The following is a 13,121-nucleotide window of genomic DNA, read 5'->3' on the forward strand; positions in this document are numbered from 1 at the left end:
ACGCGGGACTTCAATCCAAGAAATAAATCATAATTCATTCATGATTGCATGCATCTTAGACATACCTAGGTGCATCACATCCATCATTTTCAGCATACATGATTTGTTACAGCCTTTAGAGCCAATTTCAACTTCACAACGAAGGATATTGGACTCAAGACAACGCAAGTTCAACTTCACAACGAAGGAACTGCTGGTTGTCAATAAACAACTTCCCAATTTCAGAGCCAATTTCAACTTCTCAGCGAAGGATATTGGACCCAAGACAACACAAGCTCAACTTCACGACAAAGGGGCGGCTGATTGTCAAATTCATTCAGAGTCAATTTCAACTTCACAGCGAAGGATATTAGACTCGAGACAACGCAAGTTCAACTTCACGACGAAGGGACCGCTGGTTGTCAACAAACAATTTCTCAATTTCAGAGCCAATTTCAACTTCACAGCGAAGGATATTAGACTCGAGACAACGCAAGTTCAACTTCACGACGAAGGGACCGCTGGTTGTCAACAAACAATTTCTCAATTTCAGAGCCAATTTCAACTTCACAACGAAAGATATTGGACTCGAGACAACGCAAGTTCAACTTCACGACGAAGGGACCGCTGGTTGTCAACAAACAATTTCTCAATTTCAGAACCAATTTCAACTTCACAACGAAGGATATTGGACTCCAGACAACGCAAGTTCAACTTCACGACGAAGGGACCGCTGGTTGTCAACAAACAATTTCTCAATTTCAGAGCCAATTTCAACTTCACAACGAAGGATATTGGACTCCAGACAACGCAAGTTCAACTTCACGACGAAGGACCGCTGGTTGTCAACAAACAATTTCTCAATTTCAGAGCCAATTTCAACTTCACAACGAAGGATATTGGACTCGAGACAACGCAAGTTCAACTTCACGACGAAGGGACCGCTGGTTGTCAACAAACAATTTCTCAATTTCAGAACCAATTTCAACTTCACAACGAAGGATATTGGACTCGAGACAACGCAAGTTCAACTTCACGACGAAGGGACCGCTGGTTGTCAACAAACAATTTCTCAATTTCAGAGCCAATTTCAACTTCACAACGAAGGATATTGGACTCGAGACAACGCAAGTTCAACTTCACGACGAAGGGACGACTGGTTGTCAACAAACAATTTCCCAGTTCCAAAACCAATTTCAACTTCACGACGGAGGATATTGGACTTGGAACAATACAACTTACTTGGATTTCAACTTCACGACGAAGGATATCCAATTTCTTTGCTCAGCTTAACGACGAAGGGTCACCCGCGGTTTCAACTTCATGACGAAGGGAATCGTGCACACAAGCAACATCAATCTCTAGATTGGATTTCAACTTCACGACGAGGGATATCCAACTCAAAGAAGGAGTATCTGCCAACCAAAGACCTTTGAGTTCGACTAGGCTCAGCTCCAAAGCACAACATTTGCAGCATAGCTTAAGTCGAGAAGGGCTATCTGCTAAAGACATTTGAGTTCGATTATATTCAACTTAGAGGCACATCAAGCTTACATGATAGCTCCAGGCAAGAAGGGCTATCTGTCAATAAAAGGTCGAGTTCGGCTCCATTCAGCTCAATGACACCTCAATCACACTACTGTTCGGCTACAATCGAGGTTTTCAAGTCGAGAAGAAGACCTGGGTTAACCGTGTCTTAGTGACAATAAGCCGTTTTTCCGGTAACATAGCTTAGGTCGAGGAAAGCTATCTGTCAGCGAAGACCTTTCGGGTTCGGTTTCATTCAGCCCGAGGGCCTATCAACCACATGATAGAGTCAATGAACTACTTTCCAGTCGAATTTCCAACCAGAGTCTTTAAACCGAGGAAAAGACCGAGGCACACTACAACGAGAAGCCACATTCCGATTCAAATCCCGAACTGCGGCTTCAATTCTATATCATTTCAAGGTGGACTCGACTTCACAACGAAGGAGCCATCTGCAACCCAAATCGACAGGGAGTTATTCTTCAACTCTACCGAGCGAAAATTTGTGTCTTTTTATCTTTGTCCTATTCTTCGTTCCACGAAAAAGGACAAAGAGGGGCAGCTGTAGACACTCATTTTCACCCGAATTTGAGTTTTTATTTTATTTATTATAGGCATATATACGATATAGTATAATTTTTGAAAGTGTTTTTGAAAAATATAACATATAGTTTACAAAAAATGGTTTCTGAAAATATATATAATATAGTTTTTTTTAAAAAAACGTTTTTGAAAACTTATATACAATATATAAGTTTTAAAAACATTTTGAAAATTATATAACATATATTTTTGAAAATCATTTTAAAAATATAATGTATAGTTTAAAATAAAAACATTTTTGAAAATTTTATATAATATATAGTTTTAAAAATATTTTGGAAAACTCATATAATATTTTTAAAAATCATTTTTGAAAACTATATGGTATATAGTTTTGAAAACATTTTTAAATATAATATATAGTTTAAAAAATATTTTTTGGGATATATATATTATATAGTCTATATTATTATTAGTATTATTTCTTTTCATTTTATTCACTTTATTCATTTAATTTCATTTATTCTGTTTATGGTCCAGGTCCAAAGATTGGGTGAGAAGTCCACTGTTCGGGTCCAATATGTTTGGGGCCTGAACCAGCCCAAACCCTACAAGTTAGGGTTTACTCGGTCAAGCATTGCGCCGCACGAGGGAGGAACAAGGCACGCACAGCCAGGCGAGAAAACCGGCCAAAATCCGGTCACGAAGCAACCAGCCCCGGCTAAATCGGGACTGACCCATCCCGTTTTAGCCGGTCAACCCTCAACGGCCACCAGCCCCGTATTTCGGAACAGGAAAACGGCCGATGAAGGCCTATAAATACCAAATCGACGGTACCCACGGGGGGAGGACATCATCAATACCCAAACAGAGAACAAAGATCATCAACAGAAACAGTAAACCGAGACAGAGAATCCACAATACCGAACACGGTAAACATCAACCACCACACATAACCCACAGAAAGCCAACAACAACAGTACCCACGAAAAACTACGAAACCAACCAAAGACGAAACAAAAAAAAAACATTTCAAAACCCACATGCAAGGAGAGCAAAACTAGTAAATAACCAGATCACGCTGGAAGTCGAAAAGCCACCGACGAGAAAAGCAAAAGACGAAGCTTTAAGCGTAGATCTACGCCGGTGGGGGGATTTCTTGAGTGTTTAGGTTTCAGTTTCGGGTTGGGGACAGTGAGACGAGCGTTTGGGGTGAGTCTTGGTTTTTCGGCCGACGCGAGCGGCGGCCGAGACGGCGGTCGGAGCAACGAGGGGCCACCGGAGGGGCGGCCGGAAATCGCCTTGAGGAGAGAGGCCAGAGAGAGTTCCAGTTCTCTCGTTTGAGAGAGAGACCCGGGTGAGAAATGAGAACAGGGGAGGGGTTCTGGGCCGTTTTTGGTAGATATATACCCCCCATGCGACGTCGTTTTGAAGAGGGGGGGTTTTGCATTTTTATCTGCGGGTTAATCCCGTTTCGGGTCCCCCGTATTTTGTTTCAATTTACGTTCACCCATTTAATTCGAATATTGTCCCCTAATTACATTTCCTTTCAAATTGGTCCCTTTTATTTATTTATTCATTTCTTTTCATTTTTTATTTCCAATTTCGTACATTTGTTTTTATCTTTTTTATATTTATTATTATTTACCTCTTACTATTTCTTTATTTCATTTTTATTTAATATTTTTTATATCTATTTTTATTAAAAATTTCTTTCATTTGTCTTCACTAACATTTTTAATTTTGTAGATAAATTCCAACAAATCAAAGGTAAGTAATTTGAATCGAATTTTTTAAATTTTAATTTAAATGTCTAGTTTTTGCTATAAAGACAACCGACAAATTAATTGGTACCGAAAGGGCGATTCAAGGGTGCTAATCCTTCCTTGACCGTAACCGACTCCCGAGCCCGACACGTTTTTGGTACAACGTAGATCAGGTAAGATGGTGTCCGACCCACCTGAATTCGTTTTAAAGTGGTCGGTGGCGACTCCAATCAATCCATTTACCTAAGTCGAAGCCCAATTCCGGGGCCCAACCGAAAGACGGTTGCGACACAAGTAATTACCCGAAGAAAATTTGGATTCAAGTGTCATTGTCACTTGGGTGTAGATCTTTTTTTTTGAAAGATGAGTACTTTGTATTAATAATGATAATACCATCCCATGAACCTCATTAAAAAACTTTCCTAAACCTATTGAAAGAAAAAGAGTAAACCATGAGGTGGAAGAAATAGAAAACCAATAACTAAATCCTGAGATATAACACTGCATGAGATACAGAAGACAACAATGAAACATCTAACCTGAAATAATACAAAAAGCTACAAATGAAAACAAAAACCAGCCGTAATGAACACACATGGTAAAGCAGCAGTACGATTAGCCACATAACCTACTGCTGCCAGAACCCACCTAGCAAGAATCACCACCCACCAGGCTATTAAGGCACTCCGAAGGTGGAGCCGCAGCCTTAGAGCAAAGCACCACCTTCTGGTGGAGACGGAAGTGAGAGTAGCTCTCCTTACCCTCCTCATTAACTGCACATTCATGGCGGCTCGGGCAGGGTTGCCTGCCAGCCTCAGCCTTCAATTCCTTATTTTTGTTTGAAGCAAGGTCCTTTACTCCTTTTTGCAAGGGTTTGGCCATTGTTCGGAAAAGTCCTATAAACTGATCTACTTAAGAAATCAATACATAAATACGATTTCAGGTTGAACTATTAAAAAACAATTAAAATAATAATTAAAAGTAAAGGTGTATCAAATAAATTTTTATAACTCACAAATTTTTATAATTATCTAAGACACTTTTTAATATGTTGAACGTTTATAATAAAAAAATCTAAAATTTAATCATAAATAATCCTAATTTCTTTTAAGAATATGTATTAACAAATTTTTAAAAATTATTAGTCAACCAAGATATTAAGAATTCACCGATGATCTTGTCCATTTACAGCCTTATAGTATCCATGCATTTGAAAGGTCTATGGATAATTTTTGAATTTTATAGAGATATTATTATAACGATTCAAATTTTAAACCAATATTTACACATTAATTTAAATATCGATAATCACGAATTATATGTTTGTTTGGACTTGTTGATCAAGTATTGGGCTTAATTTATTATGAGTTAAGCCGAAAATGGAGTAAAAATTCTAAGGACAGTAGCAGAGAATAAGAGAAATTCAGTGCAAAAGTGGTGAAAGAAAATGCGAATGTTTAGATGTTTTTAGGATGTTTAATAGGTGGAGAGAGACTAATTTATTTTTATAAAGTGATCTTTTAATAATTTTTTATTAAAATTTTTTGAATTCAAAATGAATTTTTGATTAATCTAGAGTGATTATAAGATAATATTTGTTCTAAATATTCTTCACCATTTTATAATGAAAGTTCAAACACTTTTACAATCTTTGATACTCGAATCTAAGATCTCTAGCGATAACAATCATCACCTTAACAACTAAAGTAGCTTTATTCGTGCTTCAAAATGAATACTTATATAAACTAAACTATTAGTTTGCATTTAATTAGGGGTCTAAATGAGCAGAGCGTTCGGTAAACTGTTCGTATATTGTTTATTTGTTAAGGTAAATAAACAAGTATGAACAAAATTTTACATGTTCATTTAATAAATGAACGAACATGAACAAAGATGTCTTCAATTCATTTATGTTTACGAACAAGCTCGTTTATGATCTCGTTTATTGACTTATTCATTTACTATAACTCCCTAGACCCAATCTATGCGTTACAAATAATATCTTTAAAACGTAGTACATACATATTACAAATAATATCTTTAAAAAGTAGTAAATAAAAATAAAATCCAAATGAGTAAAGATAAAATCTTAAGTACAGAGTAAAATAAAATATGTCATAATCTGAATCACAGTAAGTCTAATATCAGTAGCGGAAACAGTAAACATCATAAAATAAGTATTTCAAAATGAAGGCATGTGTCACTGTAATTGAAAGCAGTTCAGAAGATAGAAACATTACAACAAAAGGTTCTGTAAGAATGTGTCGATCCTCCAAATGTCTGGTTCGGGGTGCCTATCCAAAAGTATTTGAAAATGGAAAAACATTTTGAAAAATGTGAGCTAGATAGCTCAATGTGTCCCAGTAGTGCAACTAAAACATGGTAGGTAAAATAATCAAGAGTTTTTCAGTAAGTTATCGTAAAATTCATAGATAAGTTGAATTTAAAACTCATAATACCCTCATCCCGTACACCATAATGCAGTTTCCCCCAGAACTGCATCCATAGGGGCTATCTTATACCCATTGGGTATAGGAGCCAACCTAAGGGAGCACCTTGGGGCCTGAGAGCCTAACCAAGAAAGATCTCAGGACCTCGGAGCATACCCAATGGTCGCCTTAGGTTCATAAGGTATTACCAGCTTGATCATAGTTGAATCTACATACTCTAGTATCCTACCCAAGATAGATTATCAATCAAACAATTCACATAATAAACAGTGAGATCAATAATTCGTAAACCGATATATTCACATCCTCTATTGAAATAGGTAACTAGATAACATATATTAAACAATCATAGTTCACATATAATCAACTAGTAAATCAGAACCAACAAATCATAACATTATTGTTTAAAGATTCCATAAATCAATAATTACGGAAAAACACATTTCAAGAAAAATAAAACAGTCATGTACCATATAAGGAACACACATCGCAGTCAATCAAGGAGTATACTGAGCACCTGCTTCATCACGCTTTGCAACAGTGCTCGAACCTAATTCATAAATAAATGAGTTAATATCGAAGTAAAATTTCAATCTAGGTATTCATAGGGTTCACGGGTCGTACGAGTTACTGGCTCACGAGGTCGTACAGATCGAGAGAAGTTGGGTCGTGTTGTCGAACGATCGGGGGAGTCTCGTGTACCTTCAAATAACAATATTTGATCAGTCTCTAACCTTAATTTAATTATTAGCAAATAAAATACTTAAGTACATATGCATGCTCTGGTTTAACGGTCAATTAAGAGGCTTTCGGGTTCAAATTTGGCAAAACGAACTTCTTCGGACTCAGGATATCGAAAAACATAAAATATGACTTTCTAGAAAATTTGACTTTTTGTTTAAAGTCAAAAGTCAACGGTCAACTTTGGTCAAAGTCAACAGTCAGATCAACGGTCAGTCAAAGTCAATGAGTTGACTCTATCCGATTTGACTCAACTCGACCCGGTTTGATTTGACTGGACCGATTTCAAAATGCTCATGGATCGAAGGATGAATCCCACACACACACTATCGGCGTGTGGTGACGCTTGAGGTGACATCAGGGGCCATTTTGAAAAGCTAAACTCTCTTCGATCAACTACACACTTGAATTTAGCCAAAAGTCAGTCCAATTTCACAGCAAGATATGCCAAAGTTATCGAAAATCAATCAGGAACTTACCCCAATGGCAAACGGCGAGGGATGCGATGACAGCGCATCCCACTGCATGGGTTTCGTGCGCACGATGATGGTGAGTTCGACTATAGCAATGGTGTGGCGAGCTGATGCCTAGATCAGCGACAATCGTTGAAATAAGGTGGCACGATTTGGGGGTTTTCGTCGCACTATAAATTATCGATTCGCAGCAAAAGGCAATGTTTCACGGCGTGACGATGCTTGAGTTTTTGTTGTCGGTCGACGACGAGCCGAATGAAAGTGGTAGCTAGCGGAACTACAGTCAGACGATGGAGAAATCAACGGTGGAAGGGTCGACGACACTTAGGGATTTGGAGGTTTTAATTTGGGAATTTTTGGTTTGGGCATTACCAATTTTAAGACCTTAAATAAAATTTTAATTATAAAAATCCTAAACAGTACCCTAGCCTAAACGACTAGGGCATGAGCAACCTCACATGGGTTCGTCACCCTACAACACCTAACCATTTTTTATATTTTTTCACTACTGACAGAAAATGGAAAATTTTAAAGTTAAGTCCTTGAACTTCCCACAACTTTCTAAAATGGACTACTACTCTCGAAATTTTGCAATTTGGTCCCTAATGTTATTAAATTAATTTATTTAATTTATTTAGGGTTGTGACATTTATATTTATGAACAAGCTCGTTTACTCGTTTACTCGGTTCTCCTTTTCCTTTTCTTTTTTTATTTTAGGATGATGTTGACACGGTCGACGAGCACGAATGAGCACCGTTAATTATGAGCACCATTAAATTAATTCATAAAATGTTAAATTATAAAGTACTAAACATATAATTATAAATTAGCTAAAAATCTAAATGTAATTTAATTAAAATACAATATTTATAAAATATTAGTTTTTAGGGTAAACTATACCATTGATCACTTAACTATTTACCCATTTTAGTTTAACCACCGATTTTTCAAATTGTCAATCAGATCACTTAACTATTGGAATCTTGTCAATCAAGCTACATGCCATTAAATATTAACAGAGGAGATGACATGGCAGTTAATAAAATTTGTGTAATTATTTAGTCCTCATTATTTACACACTCTATTAATTTGGTCCTAACTTTTATTTAATTCAATAAATTTAATCTTCAATCCTATTGTGACATATGTCACTGTGTGATTTGATGTTTTTATTATTTTTATTTAATAATTTTTCATCCAATCAAATTGTGCTATGTGTCACCAATTAAATGAATGAAAAATAAATTAAATCAATAACCGCTGTTGGTGGGATTTGAACCTAGGAAGCAGACTAAAAACTAAGTATCCTAACCACTAAGCTAGACCAATAAATGTGTTAAGTATATAGAACATAATCTATATAATTTATAATATAATTAATGATAATAAATAACCTTATAAGGACTAAAACATGAAATAATTGAATAGTATGAAAATATAAAAAAATAAAAAAAAATATTATAATCGATTAATAAATAAATATATTTTATTTATAGTTTAAATAAATGCAAAAATTAAAATAAAAGTAAATTTAATATGTTATAATTGAAATATATCATTTTACATATTTTAAATTAATAAATTGTCTTCATTATTACAATTTTATTGAACTGAAATGTATCATATATTTTAAAATATTATAATGTCGATCAAATTCTAATCGTTTTTAACAACTCTATATTAAAATAGACTAATTCAATAAAATCAAGTTTCCCCTAAATTTTTCTTCAAATATATAATGAATAAATGATGAAATATTTACTCTAACTGGGATATAAACAAGCCAATATATAAGTTAAAATGCTTATTACGATAAGCCCTCAACTATCAAGAAAATTCTAAGTTAATGAAGCTCTTCGTTATATTTCAATTATAATATATTAAAATTATTTTTATTTTTTCATTGAAATAATTTAAAATATAAATAAAATATATTCACATATTAATCAATTGTAATATTTGTATATATATATATATATATCATATTATTGCATTATTAAATTATTTCATGTTGGAGTTCTTATTAGGACATTTTCCCTTTTTTCATTGCTATTAACTATATATATTATGCCGTGATAAGTTTGTCATTTGAATGGTGCATCCTAGTGGTTGGGGTGTTTGCTTCCTCTCTTCATATTTTGGGTTCAAACCCTACCACCACCAACAATTATTGATTTAATTTATTTTCTATTCATTTAGTTAGTGACACGTGGCACCATTTGATTTGATGAAAAATTTATTAAATTAAATAAAATATTAGGGGGAAAATCCAATCACACAATGACATATTTCATCCTATGAATGAAGATTAAATTTATTGAATTAATTAAAAGTTAGGACCAAATTAATAGAATGTGTAAGTAATGAAGACTAAATGTGTAATTATAGAAAATTTATTAACTAGCACGTCATCTCCTTCGTTAATATTTAGCGGCAGGTGATTTGATTGACAAGATTTAAATAGTTAGATGACCCGATTAACAAAATTGAAAAATCGGTGGTTAAAGTAAAATGGGTAAATAGTTAGGCGGTCAATGGTATAGTTTACCATAAAAACTAATGTTTTATAAATATTATATTTTAATTAAATTACATTTAGATTTTTATCTAATTTATAATTATACGTTTAATACTTTATAATTTAACATTTTATAAATTAATTTAATGATGCTCATCTTTAACTGTACTCATTCACGTTCGACTAGGATCGTAGAATTTTTCTTCATTTTAAATATTGATAAAGGTATGGACTAATTTAAACATATGGTAAAAGTTGAATTTTAAACTATGAATATTAAGGAGTTTAAGCACTAACGGTGTAGTTTTACCATTTTTCTTTAGCTTACAGATGAAAAGGTAAAACTAAAATTTGAACATATAAATGAACACTAAACAAACGCTAAACGAACATGATAATAAAATATGAAGGAACATGTTCATGAACATATAAATTAACACGTTTGCGAACATCAAATGAATATGTTCACAAACAATAAATAAACGAACACGGATACCGTTAAAAGTAAATAAATGAATACAAACACAATATTGAAAATATAAAGGAACACGAACCGAACATAAACACATTCAAAAATAAACAAACAAACACGAACATATTTTTATTTATTTAAGCTTGATTAATTTACACTCCTACATTTAATGTATTGTTAATTAAGGTATAAAATTATTGATCCACGTATTTTAGTCTCGTTAACAGTAAAACATATATAAACCCTTAAATCAAGGAGATAAATGTAGGGATGTCTATTAGATTTAAGTTTGATGGATTTTAGTTCGATCTTATTGAGAATTTATATTTGTATTTGGAGTGAAAAATAATTATCTAATTCGATCCAAGAATAAAAATATATTTTACCTTTATATATTTAAAATTAATTACTAAAACATCTTTATGTCTATATATATTTTCTATTAGGTCCCTATTTTATTTAATAAATAAAAATAATGTATATATATGTGTCGGATCAAATCATGTATTAGTTTTTATGCAAAAAATTGAATCGAAATTCATATAATAAATGGAGGAATGTAATACTTGAATTAGATTTGGGTAGAGGAAAATTGCCCCATACCCGTCCCTAAATAAATGCACGTGACATATCAGTCAAACAATTAAATTCGTGAGAGATTTGACCTCATTAATGAATAAAGTATAAAAACAAAATTTATCCACTCAATAATGAAATATTATCACACGTCGGACTCGAGCTGTAAACCGGGTTCCGAACAAAATTCTTAGACCTTGGTGTATTTTTATGAATATTGATGGTCTCATGAAGCGGATTAGCCAAGTACAGGTTAAGTTTGCTCCAAGACAGTGTAACGAATCGGCAGATGCACTCACTAAAGTAGTGCCGAAGAGACCGATGATGTTCAAAGCTTGATGCTGAGCACTCGTAGTAGCTCTTAAGGGTTATTAGCAATTAACGAAATGTAAAGAAAACACAACAAATATATAATATTCAACAAGTTTAGAGAATAATAAAAACACAAATGTAAAGCAAACAAGGTGATAAATACAAGTCTTTTCATGTCCCTTAGAGATTCAGAAAGCTCCAAGGAAAGCACTTGAAGAAGAGTATTTAGACTTATTCAGTATCAATCGGAAATGAAAACAACAAACTTACAAACGAAAACATAGTGGAAACCATGACAAAGATGAAGATAGTGACAGAGTGGGGATTTAGCATTGGAAGCCAGTAGGAACATTCCTTGAGCAAACGTTGAGAAGCAAGCTAAGGGAGATTGGGATATTAAGGTTGATGCCTAGGATGTTAGCTCTGATGGCGGTGCAAAGGCAGACGGCAGCTTCGAGGTCAACGAGGCCTTGGAGAAGGGCACAACACGGCTTCACCGGGGGTGAACCGACGGTGACATTGATCAAGTTAAGCACATTCGCGCACACACCTAACTTAAGGGCATCTCTGGGGCATCTGCCTAGTGCAGATGGAGTGGGGGTCGGGGTCGGGTTAGGGTTGGTGGAAGGGCAGGAGTTGCAAGCATTGCCAAGGGAAAAGAAGAGCATGTTGAGTGCCAAAAAGAGGGCCATGGGAGCTGATCTTTTTGATGCCATGCTGATCTTCTCAAAACCCTGCTGGTTTGCTTTCGTAGCTTAGAGTTAAACGTACAAGTGTTTGAGGATGTGGGTTTTGGAGTGAAGGAAGAGGGCTTTTTATACCGTTTCAAGAGGGTTTAGGGTCGTCGTTGTTGTTTTAATGTTAGGTTAAATGATCGAATTGTAGAATAATTAATCAATTTGATTTCTTATGGCAATTTGGGCTGGCCGGTGAAGTTTGGATGCTTGTGATCTTGAGGTAGAAAATAGCACAATGCCATGTTCCTACTCTCCTATAGGATCACTTCGTGGATGTGTACCAACTCAAAAGTTCAGGTTCCTTATTATAACTAATAATAACAAACTGATTACTATATTTAAGTTTATTAAATATAATTACAGCTGCGTTACAACAATACACATTCTATAATTATAATTTTTGAATTAAAATAAAATATAAATAATTTCACAAATATCAATTTAAACTACGATATTCACAAATGTAGAATAAAATCCACAAATATTAAATACGTATTACGTGCTATATAAATGGGTGTCACTTGTTCCCATATGTAATGGGGTAAGGGGAGGTAAGATAGTAGGTTGCCCCCAGCACTAGGTTGAGGGCAGTTTCCATAGGAGACCTCCGAATTATTAAATGCCCTCCATGAGACTCAATCCCACGACCTCAAGGTTAATAACCTTGTGTTCTACCAACTGAGCTACATAATTAAAACTATATACTCTCAGAATAATATAATTCTTAAACCATAATAAATGAAGGATAGAGTCTACAAATGTTAATTACGTATAGTAAACTTAAATCTAAATATTTAAAACCTCCTTAGGTTTCCTTTTTTAGATAATAATATTATTAAATTACTTTATACATTTACCTAAAATAAATATCCCCACTATTTCACGTTCTTCCACAATCGGAGGATAGTTCCAATTTAGACTGCTAAGCAAAGACAATGGATTAGAGATTCAAAACATCATTAATCTCTCTTTCAAGGCTAGCTTGTCAAATCTTTTCAATCTTTTGCCATTATCCTTTAAAAGATT

General features: G+C 34.2%; 1 protein-coding gene across 1 annotated transcript; it reads right to left on the minus strand.

Annotated features, from left to right (window-relative positions):
• Positions 1-270: 270 nt before the first annotated feature.
• On the minus strand, positions 271-12,156 carry LOC120162858 (14 kDa proline-rich protein DC2.15-like). The gene is made up of 2 exons (XM_039172926.1): positions 11,656-12,156; positions 271-275 (listed from the first exon to the last, which is right to left on the minus strand). The coding sequence occupies exon 1, from the start codon at positions 12,072-12,074 to the stop codon at positions 11,685-11,687; it is 390 nt and encodes a 129-aa protein (XP_039028857.1). The 5' UTR covers positions 12,075-12,156; the 3' UTR covers positions 271-275; positions 11,656-11,684.
• Between the last annotated feature and the right edge of the window lie 965 nt (positions 12,157-13,121).

The sequence above is a fragment of the Hibiscus syriacus genome, unplaced genomic scaffold (assembly GCF_006381635.1).
Source record: "Hibiscus syriacus cultivar Baekdansim isolate YM2019G1 unplaced genomic scaffold, ASM638163v2 tig00002894_pilon, whole genome shotgun sequence".
NCBI lineage: Eukaryota > Viridiplantae > Streptophyta > Magnoliopsida > Malvales > Malvaceae > Hibiscus > Hibiscus syriacus.